Below are 26188 nucleotides of genomic sequence, written 5' to 3'. Positions count from 1 at the left end.
TTTTCGCCAAACTTTGGCAAATATTTAAATAATTTATTTTCAATGAGTTTCTTTGGGAAATGAAAAGATTACGAATCTTACTAATAAGTGCAAGCATCAGCATCCTGCTGATTTTTTTTTTGAGAAAATGTTCATTATTTTGTTGTTACATTTTCATTTATATTTGATCGATAAAAAAATTTTTTTTTACAGTTTGGTGGTTATCTGAAAAACGAGAAAGACTAAAGCGAATTTCTGTCGGCGTTCAACCGATATTGCAAAAAGAATAAAATTACGTCATGGACTGATTTTGATGAGATCAAACGTTTTCTTTCAACCCTGGACATACCGGAGATTAAACTGAAAAATCTGTTCCAAATCATTGAATATGCTATTTTACATGAGGAAATTTCTCTGAGGGATGATGTAAAACAAAAGCATGCTGATCCGAACGCAGTAATCGAGGCACGATGGACTAATTATCTTGAGTCTCTTTCTCGAAAAGTTAGTCGAGAGTTACGATCTTTGCCTCTTAATATCGAAAAGAAATTTCGAGAATACAAAGCAGTAGATGTGAGTAAAACTATTATGAAAGATATATATACCACACAATACCACACAATATTTCTTTTTGTATTTTTCAGTTACCGAAAATTCCTACTGAGTAAAGGTCCCCCCCCCCTTCCCCCTCATCCTTTATTTCCCTAATTCCCAAATTTGTCTTTAATGACAAATTTAGCTGTTACATATGGCTATTCCGGGTAATATTTATACCTTCGGTATATTTTTATTATATACTAAAGTTATTATAATTTAACTTTTTATATTTATAAATTAAAATAAAGTTTTTAAAATAAATTAAAATAAAATTTTTAATTTTAAATAAATTAAAAAATTTAAATAAAGTAAATTATTATATAAATATAACTAAGAAATATAAAATATACCCTTTATTTATATAAATATTTATAGAATTAAATAGTAAAAAAGGTAAATGAAAAAGATTAAATTAAAAGTAACAAATATATTTCGGTATATATATCACAATAATCTGGCTTGACAAAAATAATATGAAGCTAAAAAAGAACCATCAGACAATCATCGACTCATCAAATCGTAGTAAAAAGCTTAAAGTCAGGAGAGAGAAATCGTGTGAAAGTGATAGTTCATTAGAGCGAAATTTTAAAACTCCGAAGCAATTAGAGAAAAATCGCGATATAAAATTACCTTGTCAAATACAATCGGCATCCCGCTCAAAAATACAACGAACTCGCTCCTCATCAGGTTCAACTGATCGCTCAAGATCCCGCTCAAAATCTCGCTCTAATTAACATTCTCCGTCTCACCCAAGATCTAGTTCACCGTCTGGCTCAAGATCACGTGAGCCTCGCCGAAAATGCCACTCAGCGTCTAGCTCAAAAAAAAGTTCAGTGTCTTCCAAATCGCGTTCAAGATTGCCTTCCAATTCTCGCTCAAAATTACATTCCAAGTCTCAGATGTTTCCACAAAAGTTACCGTCCCAATTTTCCTTAAGATCTGAACAAGCATCATGCTCATCTGATTCTCAGTTCAAACGTGCTACCGACCCTATTATGGTGACCCAACTTTTCCCAAAATTTTGTTCTTGTCCCACGTCATGCACTGCTGGTGCCATACAAGTTGAGCACATTAGAGATGGAACAGATTTGATAAAAAAAAAAAAAAAAAAAAAAAAAAACAGAACGAACCAAGCAATTCTGGAACACCAGACTATCCACTACGGCAGCAGGATACTGAATTATACGGCAGAAAGAAACATTATCTACATGGTATCGAGAGGTAGATATGAAACTCACAAACAAGAATTAAAGAAATCCAACTATACTAGCAGTGTAGGATCGTTGCCCTTTCAAGAAGAAAATAAAGAAGATATTTCGCTGTCGATGTTGCAAACAAAATGTATGGGCCGATCTTCCACACCAATATATAACAAGCATTAAGAATTTGATTCGGACTCAGCACGTACAGATAGGCTTTATATTGATCATTCTTATCATAAAGTCCCGCAAGCGCCTACTACTCCATCGGTTCGTCCGAATAAAAATGAGGTGTCTTCTGGTCTTGACATTAGATTGAAGAAATCATCGGACAAGAAATTGCGGTTCTTGGTTACATTGGGTCTTAAAATCAACTCGGAAAAAAGAAAAAGGGGACAATTACATTATAAATAGTAACAAATGTCACTTCAAATTTGAAACTAGAAAAATTGCAATCCGAAATAACATTTTCAATATTCAAACTTTGAATGTTAATTTTCACAGCTTTAAATATTATATTTATATTTTAAAATCTAAATCTTACAAAATCTGTAAGAATTACAATTTAAAACTGTAATTTTTACAGTTTTTTATGTGAAGCGATACATTACATTATATACACGGAAAAAAAATATCGCTCTGAGCAATATTGTAATGCTATAGTAGCTATCCCCTCTCAACCAACTGTTAGAGAGTTACTAGAGCCATCTAGAAGATCGCTTTGGCACGAATACAGTAGTTGGCTAAAATAGCTAAACCGGTGCGCTGAGAGAGCCACACGGAATTGCTGTGAGTGCTAAATGCCTCGTTGAAGTCTCAGATTCTGCGCGCAGTCTTGTTTGTTGACATATTTTATAATCTCCAAAATTAATATAATTGTTTACTAGCAACCTGTAATTCATATGCGACTGTCGAGAGTTATGGATTGTGATTAAAAAAAACTTTGGCTCATTAAGTTTTTGTTCTTTCCAATAGAGATATTAATAGTTAGGGTAGTTTTTAAATAAAGTTGAAAATAATAATTAGTGCAATGACAGGATCAAATCCGAATAATTTAATAAAAAATGAGGTGGAGCAAATTTACAGATCCAACAAATTATTTAAAACTCCTCCAAAAAATTTCTTAAAAAATTGACCATCGCCAAAAAATATATAAAACTTTGAAAATTCTTAAATTCTTGTGACAATTTTTTTTTTAAATGGTCCATGAAAAATAAATAAGTATTATCAAAAACTTGTTAATTTAATATGTAATCTATTTTATAACTTTTAATTACTTATTTTTTTTATTTATCCGTATAATTATTCAATAATAATTAATAAAAGATTGAATCGATAGAATAATAAAATTTTTTTTTATTAAATATAAAATATTAAATATTTAAATCGTTTTGTCTGGTAAGAAGACGCTGTAAGAAAAATGTTGGTTAGCGATTCTAGCCAACTAACAGATCGTTCCAGTAGCCCTACAGTAGTGCTCTTGTAGAAATACACATTGCTACAGTAAGAATCTACGAGTAGGTATCTAATAGATGGCTTCAGTAACAATATTTTTTTTTTCCGTGTAGTGTAACTTATCCCTTTTTCTTTTTTCCGCAAAAACGCCGATTTTTATTAATATTTCAGGATTTATTAATACAAACTGTCAAAGATTTTGATATTATTTTGAGACTTGAACACCTTAAAAAAAAGAATAATAATAATGATAATAGTGTTCAAATAAATCAATATTTTAAAAACTGAATAAACTAAAATATTAATTTTATTAACGATCGTTCTAATTCACAAACGATCGAGTTTAAACGTTAAAATCACGCGATCCAATGATTTACCCGCAGTTAATACTCTCACACTATTTAAACAACTTTAGTACACAGTAGGACAACTCAGGGTAGTTATACAATTACAAGTTACAAGTAACTAGAATCTGTGAAAATAGTATGATGGTGGTTGTGCTTATATTACCGATAGGATTGCCCTCACATCACCCACCCATGCACATTCACATTTCATATCTCCCATCTCCCATCCTCCACTCACTATACTGGTATCGTACCCATATAAAAGAATAGTATAATTAGAATACGAGGACAAGCATCAGGCGCAACGATCGTTGAGGTATACCACTTCCGTACGACCCTAGCGATCCACTTACCACTGCAACCCGATCGTTATTTATTTCTCTTTGCCCCTTCATATCGCCAACCCATTCACCATTCACCATTCGCTTCATATCGCAATTAATAAATAAAATAAAAATTTAAAACGATATTTTCCATTATAAATACTCTAATGACCTTTTTGATACATATTAAAATTATTCTCTACATAAAATATTTTCACAGTACTTTGTGAAAAAAAATTATTTATTTATCGTCCAACAAGTTGATTAATAATTAATACTCAATTTATTAAACGTTTTGTGCTATGAATAAACTATCTACAAATAATGTTCAATCTATATTCCAATAAAATGCTACCACCGTGAGATGAATACTGTTGATGGAACATTTTTAACTTTCCTAATTGAGAAACTAATTGGATAATTCGTAACTTGCTGTCTTGCTTCAAGAAAATTTTCTTGTCTTGAATTTTGACTTCTTGGTTTAAGAGATCTTTATCTACAGTCAATAACTATTGTCAGCTTATTCAAGAATTTATTTTCAGTCGATAATGTAAAATTTGTTAATTATCGATTATGAAAATCTACAATAATTTCGTCGTATCTAAAATCTAGAGGCAAGAGATTTTTGGTTAAAAAAAAAAGTTTGCTGTTATCAATACCAACAAAATCTTAAAAAACGGAATTTCCATTTTAACATATTCTAAAAAGTCATTTAGATTCTTTTAAATTAAATGTAGCAAAAGTACTTGAATTTGTTGGTTTTGATGGGTTTCTTGAAGCAAAACAGTAATATGTTAAACCGATATTACTGCTAATTTCCTTCTGTGGTTAAAGATCTGATTAGATTAACACCATGACATCATGTCTCACTTGTAGAATACTTCAGTATTTTTTTATTTAATAGTCGGGCTTAATATTCATTAGCTCAAAGTTTTTCGGATTAAAAAATTATCAAATAGAAATTATAGAAATTTTTTGTACGGTCAATTTTGGCCCCCCATTTTTTTACATTGATATAAAAATTTTATTCAAGAGAATTTTTTCCAAGGAAATTATTTTTAGGAATTAGTTATCCAGCTTCCAGAATTTTTTCTTATCGTGAATTCTACACGGAAAAAAGTAAACTGTAATATTCACTCGGATTCCGGTTAGTTTTTATTGTTTCAAACAGTAAAGCGGACATCGGGGTGGCAAAAATGTAAATATTACAGAACTTAAGGGGGGAAATACGTGTAGATGGCCGTTTTCGAGCAGATTTTAATCAATTATTTTAAGGTATAAAAAATTAATATTATTTATTCAAACTTTTGGGTTATTTTATACATATATTGAAGAGTAAAAATTTACATTTACAAGAATAAAACTTAAAAAGTAGTAAAGATATCAGCTGATACATCTCGTAGGTTGTCGTCCGACTTCGCAACTGGTGTACATCATGGAGGCCATAATTTTTATCTGAAATCAATGCATCAAAATTATTACTTTTTTTGGACATGTATCTTCTATATGAACCTCATTTTAAAGAAAAAAAAAAAAAAAATTTTTCATTTTTTTGACGGCTGTGAAAGTAAGTCATGTTTTTTTACCTTTTTTTTGTTTATTGTTTAGTATAAAAAAATTAGTTAAAATGAAAAAATTGCTTCTGATTGAGGTTCATATTCAGCACAATTATGTAAAGAAATAATATACTAAATTTGAAGATGATTGATTAAAAACTTTTTAAACTAGTGTACACTAGTTCGAAAAAACTAGTTTCGAGAAAAACGCGTTTAAAAAATAAGTGATGAAAAAAGTTAAGGTGACCGTCTCTTTTTTCTCATGCAATAATTTCTCGCGACATAAATTATCAGCAATAATTTCTTGTTCAATATTTTCACAAAGGCAATATTTCTTATTGTCAAAATTTATTTGGTATTATTAATTATTATTAAAATTAATATTTATTTAATTATGAATTTTTAATGATAAAGTGATAATAAAATATTTGAGAAACTTTTAAATGATAATTTTTTGCTCTGTGAGAATTTTTTTAATCAAGAAATTTTTGAGTGAGAATTTTTTGCATGTGAGAAATTTTGGTATGAAAAATTTTTGTTTCGATAAATTGTTACCGGTAAATAAAGCCACGGTGCCAAAAGGTTAATATAAAGTTGTATTAAACGAATTGAAACAACTTACCAATTAATCAGCTATTCCAGCACCATATTGTAAGCCTTCTTCAGCTTCATATGCTTCATTTTGAGCTCGTAGCTTTTTTTTTCGTGCTTTTCGGGCTTCTTTACTGTCCAAGGAGCTGCGTCGATTCTGATGGGTTACGCGCTGACTGTCGGATTGTTGTGCGTGATTGAAGCTGTTGTTCCCAACGATGAGACCTAACTCGTTCATGACTAATAAAATACTTGAACTGCCTTCATTGAATAAGCAAGCAGCCAAGTATGCAGCAATTTCAATAGTTTTTAAACCACTATGCAAATGTTTAGGGGCCATAAGCCAAATAGTTGAATTAAAACTTTCATTAGCATTTTGAGTATGGCCTCCTAAACATCTCTCCAATAAATCTACCCGGGATAAATCCTGATAAATTGGAAAAATCGCTTTTTGAACGTCAGGATGCAAAGGTGTCGGATGTTTTGGAGGTTCTGTCCCCAGAGCTTTAGCTTCGTTCCACTTACACCAGCTATCTACACCCTTTGGACATTTGTCATGTTGTGGATTATCATCTGTTGATATCATATGGAAATAAGTTGCCAATATCTCATTTTTCATGTCTTCAACGCTATTTACATTTCTCCTAATTGCTAGTCCATAGTAAGTGCTTAATTTTTTTATTAAAACTTCTGTCAACTTTCCTCTTCCGCCCAAATGTTTTTCTGTTTTTACGCTCCGGAGTCGCGTTCCCATTCTTTTTTGCACATGATCTATAAATTCGCTTTTAGTTACTGTCAGTTCATCACCATACGGGTTCAATTTTATCACTGCTGAGAATGTTTTGGAATCTCCATCGCCTATATAATTACCGTACTTTACTCCGTGTAATTCTTCTGACCTTGTAAACATCGTTTTGATAGCTTCAACTTCCATACTTCCCGCAGATCCTTCATGTGTTTGTGTGCAGCTTTCTTCATCATGGTTTTCTTCCCAAGCTATATATTAATAATTATATAATAATTATCAATTCGATCCGCACATGCAATTAACAACGAGCTTGAATCCGAGGCCTCGTATTCCACTTTCAGCAAATTTAACATTCTGCTTACAGTTTCGACATATAAGAATATCCGATAAAGCTGTGAAGACGGTAAAAAATTCTATGATTCTATAAAAATGTAATGGGTTAACAATTACATTTTCACTCATTATATTTGATAGCTTTTTGGCACTTATACTCTCGTTATTATCACCACACTCGTTTGATTCAGTATTTGAAAACTGATTTCCGTGAAAAGATCTTTTGCGTGGTCTACTACGACGAGCACTATCACTACGTCCTGTTTTTGGATACGAAGACATTTTTTACTAATACTGCAAACACACGCTACGAAGGTCGGTTATGAACTAATATTACACTATGGTTTGTTACAAGGACACTAATACTTCTAGTAGCTTCTATACGAATAAAATAAAAGAACATCTGCCCATTTTCCCTTTCTCTCTTAAAAATATATACCTGGAAGTATATGAATGACTACCTACTCGACCCTAACCGACCGCTCCGTTCAGGTAATTATGTTCTCGGGCGCTGTACCGAGCGCACTTACTAAACCGCTTGTAACTTTTGAACGAATAATAATTTTGACCTGAAATTTTAACTGTATATTTTTCAATAGTTTTACAAGCGATTTATGAAAAAAAAAAATTTTGAATTTTTTCAAGCCTCTACACGTATTTCCCCCCTTAATGTAGAAATTATAAAAGCCACAATTTATAATTTAATATCCAAAATAAGTAATTAGTAGTTGTCACTATAGTTAATAACGACTCTTTTATCTTTAAAAATTACAGTTTCAAACAGTAAAAATTGCCATTTCAATATATAGTCCATATTATGAAGAGAAGGGGAACTTAGATGAAAGAGAAGGGGGTCTCACTCTGGGAGAATTTAATATTTCAAACAGTAAAAATTATACTTTTAATATATACATTTTACCAGTCTAAGCAAGTCAATAATTACAGTTTGATTTTTAGCGTTGCGTTTAAAATTTACCATTTTACTTTGTAAATATTGACATTGCTTGTATTAGAAATTTACTTACTTTATTCTATACTTTTTACATATCATAACATCATTTTTTAGGTACGAAATGATAAATATTAAAGTCTGAATTCTTAATTATTATACTTTAACATTTTAGACATTTACATGGCGGATATTACTGTTTGAAATAGTATTTTCTTCTATGTAAAGAGTAAATTGTAAGGTTTAAAGTGTAAATATTACAATATGAATAGTAGAATCATAATTTTACTGTTTGAATTGGTAATTTTTAGCAGTTGATCATTACTTATTATAAATCAACTGTTATTTATTACAGTTTACTTTTTTCCGTGTAACTTCGTGGCTCAAAAGATCTTCATCTTTTTTCGATAACTATTTTGACTTAATTGAAGCGTCTTATCTTCGGTCCATCATGTTAAATTCTTCTACTGAACATTTTTGAAAACTAAAAACAATTTTGTTTTCTTTTTTGAATAACATCAACTCTTCTTTTAATAGAAAGTTAAAATAATCCGACAATTTTTCGACGGGTAGGGTTTTTAACTGAAATCGATGTCTTCAACCAACCTTACCGCGTACCCTGATTCAAGAAAAAGAAATTCCTGTGCAGTGTATGTGTATCGTGTTTGAAACAGTAAAGTCGTTCCTTAGAGTGAAATTTTCTACTCATTCAATACTTTTAAAAGCAATTTTCTTGAATAAAGAAATTGAATATCTTGCAGCAAGAGTAGAATCTTGAAGAAAATATTTTCTATCAAGTAGTTCTTTTAGAATTAAATAAACTTCTTCCTTAGATAAACAATTTTAATTCGTCTCCTATGATACTAATTGTACTAAAACGTTTGAGACTAAAAACAATTTCGTTTTCTTCAAAGGAATATAGATTTTCGTTTAAAGTAGAAGTTTTTTCATTTAAAATACTAGAAAAATCTTCTAACACAATAGAACATTGAATTTATAATTTTTTGAAAAGTATTAACACTTTTTTTCCCGGAAAGTTTGTATGAGAAAAAATAAATATTCAAAAGGAATTAATTATAAAGAAAATATTTTTTCTCTAGAATTAAATTAAAAAAAAGTTAATTTTTGAGTAGAAATATTTTTTATTGACAAAAAAATATTAATATAGAAGTACTCTAATTATTTGAGGAAAGAAAATGTTTTTGTGTTTGTATAAATTCATACATAAAAATAAAACAATATAATTTTTATAAAAATTTTTACTTTGAACAAGACTATTTTCGTCTTTCTAAATAATTTTCTCAGCTTCAATTGAATGGTTTTAATTTTTCTGTAAAGTAGTTAATCTTTTCTGTAAAGATTGTTCTTTATTTCTAACCAAGGTAAGCTTTGCTCAAAAAAATTGATTCATACTCGACTTCAAAACTTTTTCTCTCGCGTACGTGATCAGAAAACTGATTAGAACAAACCTTTCCTTAACTTTGTGATAAAAATACCTCAAAACAGACTTTTAAGGGTCGAAATTGTATAGCAATTGAACTTCCGCCATACTTGTAGCAACAACTTACCGAAATCTTCAAAAAACACTGATAGAAAGATTTGTTAATAGTTGTGAAGTTTTATTGATGTTAATAAATGATTTTTTGACATTGAATGATTTAATTATTCATTTATTGAATGCAATTTATTAACTGTCAATGAATATTTGCTTAGTTATATAATAATAGTTAAATAATATTTAGTTACGATTTATTATTAACAAATAAATAAATTATTTCCAAATATATGAATTCATTGACAATTAACACATTCTTCAATCAGTGTAATTAACATAAGATACAAATTAAAAAAATTTTTTATCATATTCTTTAAATGCAAAATGATAAATTTAAGTTCGAGTGTCTAAATTTCAATATCAAGGACTTAAATTTTGATATTCTCTGACAAAATTTGATAATAATTTAGAAAAAAAGCAATTTTTCGATTATTTTGCTACTCTTTAGTACATTCAAAGTATATCTTTGACCTTAAATAACTTATGAAGGAGTCAATTTGTCAAAAAATATAAAAGGACGTTTTTTGTAGAGCATTTAATTTCTTTAAAAAATATATATTGTTTGAATTTTTTCGCTAGACGCTTAATGTTCATGTCAATACCTCAAACTTCACAGAGGTTTTGTCACCCTAAATAACATTTTTGATATCTGAATAAAAGAATTGACCAATTTTTTCGCCTGTAGTTTATCCATCTAAGCTTAAATCGAGAAGAAAAATTCTTGAATCAAGTAAAATTAATCTAAAAATTTTTGTACTTAAATCAAGACAATGAAATTCTTTAAAATAATCATTTTCTTGGTTAAAGAATTTTTCTCTTGAACCAACTAGAATTTTTTTAATATTTTGGCAATATTATAAACTAAATCAACCCCGCGGGTAAATAAATTTATTGCAAGATAAAATTGAAAAATTCCTTGAATAGTTTTAAAATTTTTCCAATTGAATTTTCCCAACCCTAATAAATTTAATCAATTTAACGTGCATTTAAATAAAAAAAAACTCTTCCCTCAAAACCAGATAAAAATTCCTACAAAAAAAGATAAAAGTAGAGCAAAATAAAAATGATTATACGGTCAGATTTAGATAATACCCGGCAGAAGGTGGGGGTGGTCCAGGGGGTAGCGTAAAAGCTCGAAAGTCCACAGATACATATAGAGGGACAGATAGTTTGCCAGTTGAGAGTGAAAAGGAGACTGGTTAGGCAGACACACAACATAGACAACTTTTCCACATGTTGCGCTCGACTCGAGGTTATTATAACGTGGACCGCGCAAGTCCGCCAGGACGGAGAGCCCGGGAGAGCCCATCATCACCACACTCACACGCTTCTAATCTACCGTGTTCGTTCAGTAACGCGGATGTCACCGTCCCTGACGCGCGTTTTCTCATATCACGCTTATCGTTCCGAAAACTCACTCGGTTTTGGTGGATGGTTTTTTTGTTGATTCAATTCATCTATTGAAATTAAAATTAATATTAAAGTTATAGAAAATTTATATAAAATTGTGCTAGTGTCTAAAAGTTTATAAGTTAATTGATTAATTAGTTAAGTGATTAATTGTGTGACTGATTATGATGGATTTATCAACTTGCAAATTTTACAAAAAATAATGAAACTGTAAATTTTACTGTCAAGGTTTGTTTATTTTTTTTTTTTTTTATTATTTTTAATTTCCATTGTAATTAAAATTGAATTTATTCGTACAAATTATCGGGCAGTTTAATTTTTCTTGAAAATTAAAACACTTGAGATTTATGAATAAAAAATTCAAGGGAATTGTGTGCAAGGTTTAAAAATAAATATTGGAATTTTTTTTCATTAAAAAAATTTTTTTTCAAATGAAATAATAAGAACATTCTTCATAGTAATTAATAAACATTTTTAATTATTATTATTATTATTTCTAAAAATATAAAAATTTCTTATAAAATTTTGTAAAAATAAAAATAATTGGCACTTGACCCATTTTAAAAAAATTTTTTTAGAGAATTTAGTTGAATAACTTTTATAAACTGATATCGGATCAATCGAAAATAGTCCTCGGTGTCCTGGAGATCCAGGTGAGGACAATAGTAAGTCAATTCGAATCCTCGAGTGAGAGTAAATGTAATAAAAAATTTATAAGTTATTTTTTACAATTGTATAACTTTATTTTCTCGGATACAGAAGATATTTTTTTTTTTTTTTTTTTTTTTTTTTTTTTTTCAAAGATGTATTACCCTTGAATTTATTAGATTAGTACTTGATGAGGGTTAAGCTAGGGTCCGCGAACTCGGGATTATAAACCGAAAACAGGGAATTATATTGATGGGAATTTAATTCGGTGCTATTTTGGATTAAATCTAATGTAAGATCTAATGTGTGAAGTAACGATTTAGATATTCTGTTTTTTTGGTGGCTGTGGGAGAGGAAAAATAAAAATGTGATAAATGAGAGACATATATAAAAATATAAAACGTCAGTTGTGAGTCGTAAAAGATTTTTTGTTAACTCGTAATTTGTCATTGTCACTTTGGTGTTTGGAGCTTTTTGTTCCGGAGAATTTTTAGGTTTTCGATAATTGAATTTTTGAAAATGGTTTTCGGTAATTATATAGAAGTGGTGATAACATTTTTAGTCAGACAAGATAAAAGATTGATTTGTCAATTTTATTTTCTTCAAATCCTTTATCAGTAATCTACTATTTTATACCTTTTGAATCAATTATTTTTTAAAAAATAATTCATTAAAAAATTGTAACTTTTTAACTTCCCGCTAAGAAAATTGAGATTTTTGAAAAATCGGGAAGTTATTGATTTTATCCCGTTTTTCGAAAATTGAGTTTTCATCAGATCTCGACGATTTGAAGTCTAAGGAAGCTTTCCTATTCCCGCGACGGCGCGCGCGCGCGCGCGTGTGTGTGTGTGTGTGTGTGTGTGTGCGTGTGAATCTCAAAAATAAAATCTCCAAAAATTCGTTTTTTTGAAATATTTTCTGAACGGCTCAACTGATCGATTCTAAAAACTAATCAGCTCTTAACTTCTATCAAACTTTTGAGCTCAAAATCATAGAACAGCTATTTATTTGAGCTCTCCGAGCTCGAACTAACACTATAACTATATCCTTGAGCTCAAAGAGCTCAATAACAAAATAACTGATATGTTGAGCGCTTAGGTATGAAGTTAGCGGGAAGTTGCAGGGGTGTCCTTTAGGGTGAACCGTTTTTCTAATTTTTTTTTTTTTTTTGTAATTAACATGATCATTATTAATCAAAAAATTTTTTTCTTTTGATCTAAATGGTACAGCAGCAGTCAAAAAATTAATTAACTATAAAATAGAATTATTATAATTCAGTAGCAGATTTCATACTTTCGATTAAAAAAAAATTTATTAAAAAGAAAATTGCAGATCGTAACTACAAAAAATTTTTTTGCTTAAAATTCGGTACTAAGATTCATGTTTTATTTCCAAATGAAAAGAAAAGTGTTTCACTACTACGGATTATCAGTAGATATGAATTTTATTCCCAATGAAATAATTGTGTGAAGATTTTTGGATTTAAAATTTTTTCAAAATAAGATATTGACTTTTGATCAAAAATTTTAAAGTTATGTATTTATTTTTCCACATTATATTTTTTACATTTTACACGTCAAAAGTATAATTTTCAGAATAAAATGAATGCATAAACTTAATATCAAAATTTCAACTTAGAATTGTTCAAATTCATGAAATTTGATTTTTTGAAAATGAAACCAGTCTTAATCTTCAATCAACCAAAGAGTAGAAACTATAAAAAAAAAAAAATCCTAATTTCCTAATTTTTTGATTTCATCTTACCAAAAAAAAAATTTCACTCCATTTTTATAAAATTTCTTTTTTTCAAAAAGCAAAAAAATTTTCCCGTCAGTGTAGTTAAAAAAATTTGTCAATAATCTTAAAAAATTCTGGGTCAAATTCATTAATTGTTGGTTACAATACAATTTATAAATAACATGACTAAAAAAAATAAAAATAAAAAATATAAACCCTCTAACGACTAATTAACCGCCGACATCGAATAAATATAACTCGAATCATAAAGCATGTGTTGACAGAGCAAATAAATAAATAAATAACAAATATAGGTTAAATATAAAAAATTACATTCTAAATTACAATAATAACGATTTTGGAGTAATTTAGTTGCGTAAGTTAAAGGGCGGTTTGTAACGGTGTATGTGGATAGCAGAAAGCTTGCAGAGAGACTCTATTCCAATTACTTCCCTTACTGATGACGATTTGGGTACAACGTAATTACCAATCGTTTCAATGTCTCCCTTTCCCGGTTTCCGGGTCTCGCTCGCGCTCAAGAGATTTGTACTTTGATCTTAAGTACTTTGTATTATATTTCATTAATATAAATATACTTCGAGGTCACGTACTTTCTTACCCTTACTATACATTTATTAGTCATTAGTGAGTACTTTAAATGATTCATTGGTTAAACGAATAAAGTTTATTTTAACCCATTGAATTTTTTCAAGAAAACAAATAAACGGTTCTATCAGAATATTGTAATTTCCAGTTTTTAATTCCAATGTTATAAATTTTAAAGGGAAGATAGGGTAAAGGCTATAAGTATTGACCAGTTTCGATAAAATGAACATAAATACATTATTTGTAAATTTATTGGAAGAGATTGTGAGCCCGAACGAGTGTTATACTTTTTTTTATTGTTTCAACTTAAAAAAGATAATATTTCTGTTAATAAAATATATAATAATAAACAATGAATTACAATGATAATTAACGTTACAGCCGATAGCTTCGAATATTGACTATTAAATATTGACCGCCCTTGTTCCAAATACTGACCAGTAACATTATGCTTACTGGACTTGTAAATAATTTTTATTTTTAATCGATAATATTGTATTCTGATTCAATATCATCTTTAGTTCTTATATTGAAATCAATGGCCGAAGCCATACTAATATTAGGTGCATTAGATAATTTAGAACACCAATTATTGACCAGAGTATTATTTCAATTATTAACATACTTTTACTAACAAAATTTATTGATAATTAATTTTCAATATTCAATTGTTTTGACAAATACTCATTTATTATTTATGAAATATTGAATTTTATACAAATTGATGATAAATGTACTTTACTACCAAAACATGGCACGGTTAAGTTCTGATGATTAATCTTCACAACTTTCTGACATTTGTACAATAACTTATTTTTTTTTTTCTTATTATAAAAACTTCATATATTTATTTGCATACGCAAATTTATATTTAAGTATGATTAAAAATTGATAATTACGTACTGAATATAAAATAGAATTAATAAACTTTTTTGATCGATTTATTATGCTGCCCGGTCAATATTCAGTTTCTTTACCCCAGATTAATAATTTATTTGATCCTGGAGCCTTAGCTCCCTTAAGACCATCAACAATGCATAAAGTTAATTATTTACAAGTACACATTTAATACAATGCTTATATTACGTTTTTAATAAAATTTTATAAAATTTATAAATACAAGGGAACTTATACATGTAATAATGAAAATTATAATTTATTTCATGAGCTATAACATCCATTTTACGGAATTTTGATGCAATGTGTTATATACAGAGTTATTCAAGGATAATGACATTAAAACAATTATTTTTCATATTTTTACTGATTTTAGAAGATGTAAAAAAAAATAAAAAAGTGATTAAAAAAGAAAGTATTAAAATGTAAAATGAACTTTAAAAATAAATTGCCAGAGTTTAATTATCAATTGTGGTTTTTGAATTGTTTTGGAAAATCTTGCAAATTTTGATTATTACGAAAATGAAAAAATTTTTCAAATATTCACAAAATTGGAACTAATGGACCGATTTGACCCATTTTCAAACTTGACCGAGATCCTTCAAGAATTGCAGCCGTAATCGTGATAAGGCCGGTTCTATCATGTATATAAACTTTTGAGCTCATGCTATTTTTCGGTATAACTCAACAAAATAAAAAATATCAGAGAAAAATTTTATGTGAATTCCAATATGAATGCCTCTGCAACAGGCAGGTATACAATAGTAAATATCAAAGAATTCTTCGAGATTATCAATTGTCGCGACTTCGGCGGAAATGTACTTTGCCATAACTTCTTACCTAAAAAATTTATATTTTAGAAAAGAAACACGATGAAAATTTAAACTCATGATAAGATGAGTAACTTTAAATTTAAAATTTGCATTTATTATCAAAGTTCGATTACTCTTCGATCTATTTGAATTCAAACGTATTTAACTAATAATTTTTAAATAATTACGAAGGCGCCAAAAATAGTCGAAATATTGAGTTACGTCAGAGTGCTCTCGAATTAAAAAACTTATTTATTTTTTAGTTGATATATTGGAACTTTATTTACATATAGATGAATTACTATTTTATTAATTATGGTTTTTTTTCATTGATGGATTTTACTTTCAGGACCTGGCTATCCAATGCCGGCTAGAAAAGGTCTTCTTGCCCCGCAAAACACATTTCTCGATACTATCGCAACACGTTTCGATGGAACTCGTAAGTTTATTTTCTTTTTTAATTATTTTTTTTAAAGATGGTTTGAATTTGATTTCTTAAAAAATTAAATATTATTTTAAAAATTATTTTTTGAAAAGTAAATTAATGTTGAGGAATCAGAACCATATTTATTAATTTTCTGTTTATGGAATTTTTCTTAAGAATTTGCTAAAATTTTTGAAAAAAAATCCAAGACATGATTTAAGACTTTGAATAAAGATACTATGATTAGCACTTGAAAATTATTAAAGTAAAACATAGTTTGATAGCCAAATAAATTAAATATTTTTTTTAAGAAAAAAATAATTTTACTTTATTAGAAGAATATGTTAACTGATTTTGAATTAATTAAAAATATTAATCGAGTGATTAAAAAAAAAATTTAATATTATTGTGAAGAAAGCGTGAACTGCTTGATGGAAAGTTTGTGAATATTTTAAAAAATATCTTAAAAAAACGTCCAATTTCATTTTTTTTTAAATAAAATGAATCTTTGTGTTAATCATTCTATTCATGCTTTAAACTTATTCAAAATCATTAAAAATTATTTTTTACTCTTTAGCTTGGCTTACTAATAAACCGCGTTTTTCTTACTGTTTCAAACAACAATTAATAAATTCTTTTAGTATAATCAAAAACTAGAAGCGTTACATTGTAATATTTTATTCGATTAAAAAAAAAAAAAAAACATGAATTATTTTTCGTTGGAAGGTGTAAATTTAGTAGTTCTTTGAATTCTTCAATTTTAAAATTAATCAAGTGTTTTAAAGCCAGTAAAAAATTAATTTATATTATGATAAAAATGTTTAAAAACATTTTTTACTAAAAACGTTTAAGAAAATAGCTATCATAGTTTCCAAAAAATTTTTCTAATGAATCTTTTTTATATTTTATTTAAAATGTTGTTTTAAAAAGTTCAAAATTTTGTAGTTAATATCTAAAATTTAAAGAATTATACAATTAAAAGTTAGAAAAAAAAATTTAGTTACATCTTCATAAAAAAAATTTTTGTAATTGTATGTGACCTATTCTTACAAAAAATCATTAAATTGAGATATCATATTTCTGGAGGGTTGAAAAAAAAATTGTTCTGATTGTCCTAACAATAGATCATCTTGTATAAAAAATAATTTTTTTCTATAGAAGACTGATGAAAAAAATATACCTTCATTTTTATCACTCATTAAAAAAGAAAAAAAAAAAAAAACAAGACGTAAAAATTTTTTACAATAAAATTTGGAAAAAAAATGACTAAATAGCTGAGAATAAAAAAAATGATTTTATTTGAAACCTCTTGCAGCTAGAGGGATTTAGGATGCTCACTAAAATGTAAATGCGTGAAAAGCAAACTCAGTTGGTATGTAATGCAGTGAGCGTGTACGTACGCATGAGTTGACTGTCAAAGGAGGATAATAGCCCTGGTAGGCCGTGGGTTGAAGGTTGAAGGAAACGTCCCTCGTGTTGATACGATAGGGTGTCCCTTTTCTCCCTTTCGGGCGAACTAAAACTAAAACTCGTAGAAGATCTCGGCACCCTTTTGCTTTTCCTTTCACTTCCATTCGGTTATCCGGAAACTACGGAAATTTATTTGCCACCAGGCGATGGTTGGACAACGAAGACGCCGTACAACTCAGGAAAATCGTATTGTAAGTTCGTACATTAGTTGTTATATACACGGGGAAACGTATTTCCACGGACAACTACATGGGTACTGAGTATAACTTTGTTCTAAGAGGGTTTCAATGACTCCTTTTCCTTACTTCTTCACCTAAACTCTCTTTCTTGTTCATTTTTACGTCATCACTTTAATTACACAGACATTTATCTTGTTTTCGGCTAATAATACTTTAATTATTAATGTAAAATTATTGTTGCTCCATTAATAATAAACAACCATTTAGTTTTTAGTTATTTTTTCTTATTTACTCTCACAACATCATTAAACTCGATGCCAGAAGCATTGTGTACTTTAAATCCAGGTCAAATCAAAATGGCGGCAATTTTAGTGTCACTTATAATTTTTATGAGCAATTTTAAATTTTTTCGAGGGTCAGGAAAATGTTTACTAGTGTTTTTTAGAAAATATGAGTGTGAATTTTGAAAAATATACACTTTTTTTTTATTTTATGAAGCTACAATAAAAAGAAACTGAGGTTCGAAACTTTACTGTGACAAATGGCGGCTGTGTACATCAAAATGGCGGCTTTTATGTCACTTCAAATTTTAAGAAACCAATAAAAATTTTTTGAAGGGTTAGGAATTGTATATTAAGAACTTTTATACTATCTGTTTTTTATTTTCTCGGTAGGAGACGACCTTGAAAGGCTAAAAAATGCAGCATTTTAAATAATTTTTTAGCCTCTGTATAAGATATCACTATGCTTTTTTTAAATTTTCATTTGGAGCTTATAAGATACAAAAATTCTTAATTTTTTTTTTAATTTAATTTTTCATCAACTATCCAGGAGGCGCCAATGTCGAGATAAAATAAAATGGTGGATCTTTGAAAAAAATGAAGAGAAGATACCCCTGTTTTCCTTTTTTGTTAAAAAAAAAAATCTTGTCATTAACTTTTTTTTGGCAAAATGTAGTAAATCGGCTTACAAAATATCTCAACTAACAAAACAATACAAAAAACATTGAAATCAGTCGAGTAGTTTTAGAGACTAACTGTCCACCATTTGAAAAAAAAAAAAGCGTTTTAAGTTTTTACTCGCTATTAAGCGCTATTTAGAGCGCAAGCCCACTTTCACGAATTTCACTATGTTAGAATTCGAATTTTCGGTAAAAAAATTTTGCTGGTGACTTTTAAAAGTATAAGGATTGAGAAAATGCAAAAATAAAATCAATTTTTTTAACTTACAAGGTGTTTACCAATCGGAAAAAAGAAATTAATTTTTTTTTTCATTTTGCTGAACTTTAATTTGAAAAACTAGTTTTTAATTCTTTGTTTAGAAAATGAACTCAATGTTCGTCAAAATGGCGTCAAACAAACTTTAAATTTCTTAACGTTGTAGAAAGATAAATATTTTTGGTTAATTAATAAACATAAAAAATATTAACTTCAAAGTATTACTAAAATATTTTAATAAAAGCGAAATTAAGAAATAAACTTATTATCATAAGCGTTCGAAAAAAAAAAATTTATTTAAGCTCTTACTTACTATTTAGCCACACATTACATTAGCATATAATCTCCTTGTATTAATTAATATGTAGAGTAATCTGTCTTTAGAGAATTAAAAAGCTACCAGACGTTTTAATGCCACAAAGAACAAAGAAATATTTTTAATTAAAAAATTTCGTTATTTACTTTGTTCTGGGTTTAAATTTGTATGTATCGAGTAATTTGTAAAATGTAGACAGATTAAATTATTCGGATAAATCGGCTGTCATCTGGGATGAGAGCTAAATAAAATTGAAGGGTAAGCTTCGTTGGAAAAAATTCAAAAAAGGGAGTCGAGTCGAGCCGAGTGGAATAAAGGGGATGTTGATGGAAAACTCCCAGAGTAAAAAAGTTTAGATGGACATGTCTATAAGGGCAAACGGGCATGCTAAAATATTATTGACGCACTATCTGCTATTGTACGGCATTCCAGAATTCCTGTTCTCGCTTTTTTAGACAGGTACAAAAAAAAAAGAATATAAATTTATAATACGATTTTTTTTTTTAATTGTATGATGGATAATCGGGGAAGGACATCAGTGTGAAAAAAGTAATTTGTCAACTTCAAGTGCTTTCAAAAATTCAATGCAGTTGGAGTTCAAGCTAATGCAGTTGCTTGCGTTTTTTTGACACCTTCATTTTTTTATGATCGAGCGAGTGTGTGATCATTTTCATGAAAAACGGCTATTTTTTTGTTTAATTCATTTCAAAAGTTTAAGGTAGTATCCTAAAGAATCCTTAAATTATTTTAATGTGTCTTAGTGTCATCACATTTTAATTAATCAACTATTTAAATAAATAGATTTTAGATACACAATTGAAAAAATTTTGGCTTAAAGCAGCATTTTACTTTAGGCCTTCGGAAAACGCTGTTTTGAGGAATTTTTGATGAGATTATGAATAAAGATATTGGTGTAAATATTTATAAAAAAAATGCATGTCTTTTTTTTACTGGTTTTGACAAAAAAAAAAAAAAAAAAATAGTAAAAATTGGAATTTTTGAATGTTCTTAGCTTACCCAATTAAAACAAGTATCAGAATATGAGGTTGAAATTTCATAATAATTGGTTCAATAGTTTCGGAAAATTTAGCACCTTGCGGTGAAAAATCATGGTTCTAAGAAAAACGCATTTAAAATTTTTTAAAACTAATTAACACACTCACGCAGTTACGTTTGAGATGCGAAGAAGTATAATTAGACTGCTTGAATTTAAATTTTTGAATATATTTACTGTCGAAAATTGTAAAAAAAAAGAAAAAATCAATTTTCTTGACTTTTTAAAGTTGATTATTTCTTTAAGAGACTTACAAGGAAAAAAACTTTCGGATTTAAAGAAAATATTTTCTTTAAGATTCCACTCGATATCTTGCTTCAAGATATTCCATTTTTTTCATTCAAGATTGCTTTTAAAATTATTGAATGAGTATGTCGAATTGAAAAGTATGCTTTTTCAAATTAAAAGAATATTTTTTTGGTATTTTGAATGAAGAAACACGGAAAAAAAAAAAAAAAAAAATTACATTATAAATAGTAGTAAGCATGGTTTCATATAAAGAACTAGATAAATTGAAGTTCGAAATAACATTTTTATGAATTCATACTTCGAATGTTAATTTTCAGAGCTTTCAATATAATATTTACATTTTACAATGTAATTCTTACAAAATCTGTAATCATTACAATCTAAAACTATAATTTTTCCAGCTTTTTATATGAAGCGCCACATTATATTATTTAAAATAGTTTTTCTTTTTCTTTTTTCCGTAAATTTATACATTAACCAAAAATCTAATGTTCTTGAAAAAAAAAACAAAATTATTTTAAGTTTTCAAGAGTCTTCAGTTAAAAAATTTGACATCATCGAGTGAAGATAAGACTTTTGAATTAAGGGGCACACCTAGTGTGAAATTTCGAAAAAGTCGATTTTTTTTTTTTTTCATATTTCGGTAGATTACACCTTTAAAAATAACATATTAAAATTTCAAATCGATATATCAAATAGTTTTTGAGTTATAACATTTTAAAGAGCAGCCGCTCGGCAGCTAGAGTGTCATTAGCTGCGAGACGTACCTGAAGTATTGTTCAGAGTCTACTGTCTCTTCCAGCCCCTATAACACGATTCCAGTTTCTATTGTTGGCTCTCAGGTATACAAAAATATATCATTATAATAATTTCTACAAATTTCTAGAAATTTTTCGTTTACTGCCACGTAAATTATTTTCGGAGCCAGACACATTTAGTCTCATTGTGATCGTTGTATCGAGCGCATCATAATTTTACACGTGCTATTTTCTTGAAAATGAGTGATCAATCTTCATATTCAAATAAAAAAGAAACTCACAATGTTCCTAAGCATCGATCAATTGCGAAAAAACGCAAGTTTACCGGAAATAGATTTACATTTGAGCAATCTACTGCGAATACCAGAACGTCCGCAGAAAAGCTATTACAAAATAATGACAATAATGTTGTGATTGACCCATCTCATGGATATTGTATTTTGCAATTTTTATCAGTTTTTAGTGCAATTAGTAATTTAGTGGTGTGTAAAACCTGTCAAAAAAAAAAGTTACTTTCAATCAAGCAAGTTCAAGAGGCCTAGGGTTCAAAATTGCTATTATTTGTGAATGTGGCAATTCGTATATTAATTCTGGACCAATGATTAATAACGCATTTGAAATAAATAAACGTATTGTTGCTGTGATGCGTCTATTGGGCATCGGAATAAATGGGATAAATCTTTTCTGTGGATTAATGGATTTAGCATGCAAATTTTACGACCAAACTTTTGCGGGATGTTTTACGAATTTACAGATTGCAGCCGAAACTGTTTGTAAGCTCAGTATGCAGCAAGCTATAAATGAAGAAAAAGAGCTTACATTAAAGAAAGAAAATTCGGAGACAAATTTGACTGTTAGCGGCGATGGTACCTGGAAAAAACGTGGCCATACTTCCCGTTTTGGAGTAGTTACGCTGGCAGGAAAATACAGCAAGAAAATTCTTGATTCATGCGTAAAATCTACATATTGTCAGAGTTGTGTTTTTGGAAGAAAAAAAAAAAGATAGCGAACCTGAAGATTATGAGGAATGGCTATCATTACACGATGAAGAATGTGATGCCAATCATAAAGGATCTGCCTCAAAAATGGAAGTGGATAGTGTAAAAGACATGTTTGGTCGTTCCATTAGTAAATATGGTGTAAAATATACCCGCTATATTGGTGATGGTGATAGCGCTACCCACAAAGGACTTATAGATTTGAATCCTTATGATATTCCTGTTGCTAAATTGGAATGCTATCTACATGTGAAAAAAATAATGGGAACACGTTGCCGAAGTGTAAAGAACATTAATAAGAAATTAACAATACTCAAAACAACAATGAAAGCTACAACGGTTTACTTTGGCACTTTTCACCCACGCATCTTCATAATGGCTTCAAAACTATTGAATTGTCAAATAATTTTGCAACTGCAATATTTAATGACGGTTATTCGTCAATTTTGAAGATATTCAATGTAATGGGAGTGGTAGTTGGACCTGCAGCAAGAGATTTTGCGGCTCTTAAGGACGACACGAGAATACGAATCGCTGATTATCGCCAAAGGGCTTCTTCAAAGGAAGGTCGATCATCTCGAAGAAAAGCTTCTTCAGCTGAACAAGCCCTTTTCGAAGAAGAGGAAGGTGTATTATATGGCCCTGGAATAGCAGATTAGCTGTAAATATGATTTTAAACCACTTATAACAGTGGAAACGATCATTTTATCTTTAAACGCGTTTTTCTCGAAACAGCATTTTCCGAATTTGCTGCAGTGATTACTCAAAAACAAATGATCCGATCACTATCGAATTTTTTTACATGTTCTATATATAGTTCTCCGTACAATGACCTATCGATTTTTTGATCTGATCAAAAATCGAATTTTCGCAGGCCACAAACGACCAAAATTTTAGGTAAAATTCGACTATTTTTTTAAAACGCCGCCATATTGTCAATTTTTGATTTTTTTTTTTTTATCGTAGGTCATTGTACAGACAATATTATCTAGTTTAACGAGATATTTTTTTTTAGATTTCATCCACGGAGAAGGCCGGAATCACTGCAGCAGTGAAGGACCTTTTTTTTTTCGCGCCGTTAGAGATCGACGATAACTTAAAAAATATTTAATTTTTTTCTACAAAAATTTCATTATGTATTCTTAAAACATGTATAAATATATTCTTAAAATTTTAAAATAATTGATAAAGTATTTTTTTTAATAAAAATTCCCAAAAATCACGTTTTTTTTAGGCCGTTACACTAGGTGTGCCCCTTAAGTTAAAATAGTATTCGAACAAAGGTAAAGATTCTTGAATCAAGAAATCAGAATTCATGACAAGAAAAAATTCTTGAAGCAAGATTAACAACCTTAAAAATGATTTCCTAAGAAAAAATTTTCTTGAATAAAGTTTCTCCACCAGTAGAAAAAAAGTAACAGGACAAAAATTAACGGTAAACAAATTACTATAATTTCTAATTAATCCGAATATCCTTGAGCTCTAATGAAGGTTAAACCCGACTATTAAATAAAAAAATAATAAAATATTGTACAAGTGAGACATGATGTCATAATGCTAATCTAATCAGATTACTCTCCGCAGAGGGAGATAAAACAAGAAAGATGTTATACGCTTAATATAATATCTCCAGATAATTTCCATAATGTTCAAGGATAATCGATAATAGTTTTGCTTAATACTGCAGCCTTGCAGCTTGCCTTGTAAGCGGTGCCAAGATAATACACCAGCCACACAATCGATCATTATTATTATCGTCATTATCATATACGCTGAATTGTTCTTCAGATGAAATTTACAAGAGGGTGAAATTTCGGAGGATGAATCCTCATCAAATGCCATAAATCAATCGAGACTCACTCGAGTCTCGAGACATAGGAGAATCCCGATTACGATGCAGTAGGGAGATTTTCCGTCAGAAAATCCGTCGCGACAGTAAAGTATCTGTACCACCTTAAAAAAAAGGATAAATTTAACGAGTTACTGCGTCAAGAAATGAGGTTACTCACTCCTCTGATTTCTTCGATGTTGAATAAGAAAAAAAAAACGTATCTGCTATCAATATCAGGGTATCACATCCCAGTTATTTGACACAACCAATTGAACTACATACCTACTTGGAGAAAAGTTAAAATAACTCTGAACCGCTGCTTCGTAACTAATTTAATGGGGTTGATTTTATTAGTAGTTTCAAGGTAATTAAATTCTTTAAGGATACACTTGATTGAAAAAACGTTGTCGAGTATTCGCGGCGGTAAATAAAGAAAATTAATTAAGCGAATTAGTAATTCATAATCGCGAAAAAGTAATGAAAAATTTTAAACAAAAAATTATTGTAATTGAAGAGAATTAACAAGAAAAATTAACTATAATTTTACAATTTATTATTTTTGAATAGAATAAAATATACAAGAATTTGAAATTCAAATTATGACTAAAATATGGGAGATACCAAAAATTTATAAGAAACTTTTTTTGTAGATAACTTAATTTTGTACAAAACAAACCCTCGCTAATTTTCTTGTATCTCTAAGAGTTTACCGATAATTTTAATTGTAATTATTTATAAATAATTTTTCCAAGCAGTCTCATAAAAAAAATTTTATACATATATCAGGATTTATGGAAAAGAATTGAAATCTAAATTCCCGGTGAACTATTGAAAATACAAGAAAATAATAAGAGACATTCATTGTAGAAAATTCAATTTTCTGCAAAATAAGTTCTTATCAATTTTTCTTTATCTCTAATAGTTTACTCACAATCCTGATTTTGAATAATCATAATTGATTTTGAAAAAGAAAAAAATGAATGAAAAAAATTGATATAATATTTGTATGTAGCATTCGGGCTAGTGAGGTGATAAAATTTTATTTGTATTTATTTCGACTCTAAAATTATAAAGCTCTAGAGTGCAATTTATTATAAATAATTTGTAAATTTACCATCAGATCTAATCTTTTTTCCAGAACAAATAATATAAATAAATAGATATGTCAGAGGAAAAAAAAGCCTCGTTGTTTTATACGAGCTTTAAATGAAACTCTAAAAAGGAGTCTACACGTATTGTTTCTATTTAATCCAAATCCTCAACAACTTCTGTTCGATTTTATTTATTTACTCCCTCGAAAACGGTGATTGTGTTGATTAAAAAAAGTCGAACAAAAAGCATGATCGAAAAATAAAAAAGGAACAATGCTAGCCGGGGAATTAGGTTTTATTGGTAGGCAGCATCTTTTGCAAATAAGCGGGCATCGATCCGAGAAAATCAGGTCGGAGTCTCAAATGGTTATGACTGCTATTATTACTCTGTTTGCGTGTGTGTTTTATTATAGGTCTTACGGCTTATTATCATTTTTATTGTAATCATTACTTTTGTTAAAAAAAATTCAACTTTTTGTCATTACAATGTATAATGTCCGTTTATAACATGACCCTTTTTCCCATCAATTTCCGATTACTGCCGAGTGATCTGGTAATTAATCAACCGTTGAGGTAAAAAATATTTGTATCAAATCTTCGCTTTTTAATTCACAGCTATTTTAAACTAAAAAGAAATATGAATTTTACGCGCGCTTCATTAAAAATAAAAACTTTTCTTCGGCTATTCAAGATGGCGGACAGTCTCTGAGATGGCGCTGATGCTTCGAACTCTAAAACATCTGAAAAATTTTCTCCGAACAAAACTTAAGGTAGTCCCCCCCGGTTAAAGATTTACCATTCAGAATTTGATAAAATTTGGCATGTTAGTGAATTATAGTTATATAATAAGCCCGCTAAA

The 26188-nt window shown here is 28.9% G+C and overlaps 1 protein-coding gene across 1 annotated transcript in view; it reads left to right on the top strand.

The window, feature by feature from the left end:
• The first annotated feature begins 10994 nt into the window (after nucleotides 1-10994).
• The window catches only part of Elk (Eag-like K[+] channel), a 62885-nt gene continuing 47691 nt past the window's right edge, over nucleotides 10995-26188 (top strand). The window contains exons 1-2 of the mRNA XM_074252809.1: nucleotides 10995-11270; nucleotides 16092-16181. Coding sequence (XP_074108910.1) covers nucleotides 16106-16181 — 76 coding nt within the window. The 5' untranslated portion in view covers nucleotides 10995-11270; nucleotides 16092-16105. The remainder of the gene's footprint in view (nucleotides 11271-16091; nucleotides 16182-26188) is intronic.

Source organism: Cotesia typhae, unplaced genomic scaffold (assembly GCF_013202065.1).
Source record: "Cotesia typhae breed Kobodo isofemale line unplaced genomic scaffold, CoteBio_Ctyphae scaffold_121, whole genome shotgun sequence".
In the NCBI taxonomy this organism is placed as follows: domain Eukaryota; kingdom Metazoa; phylum Arthropoda; class Insecta; order Hymenoptera; family Braconidae; genus Cotesia; species Cotesia typhae.
Note: the sequence above shows the minus strand (reverse complement) of the source record. Positions and strands in the feature narration are given on the sequence as shown.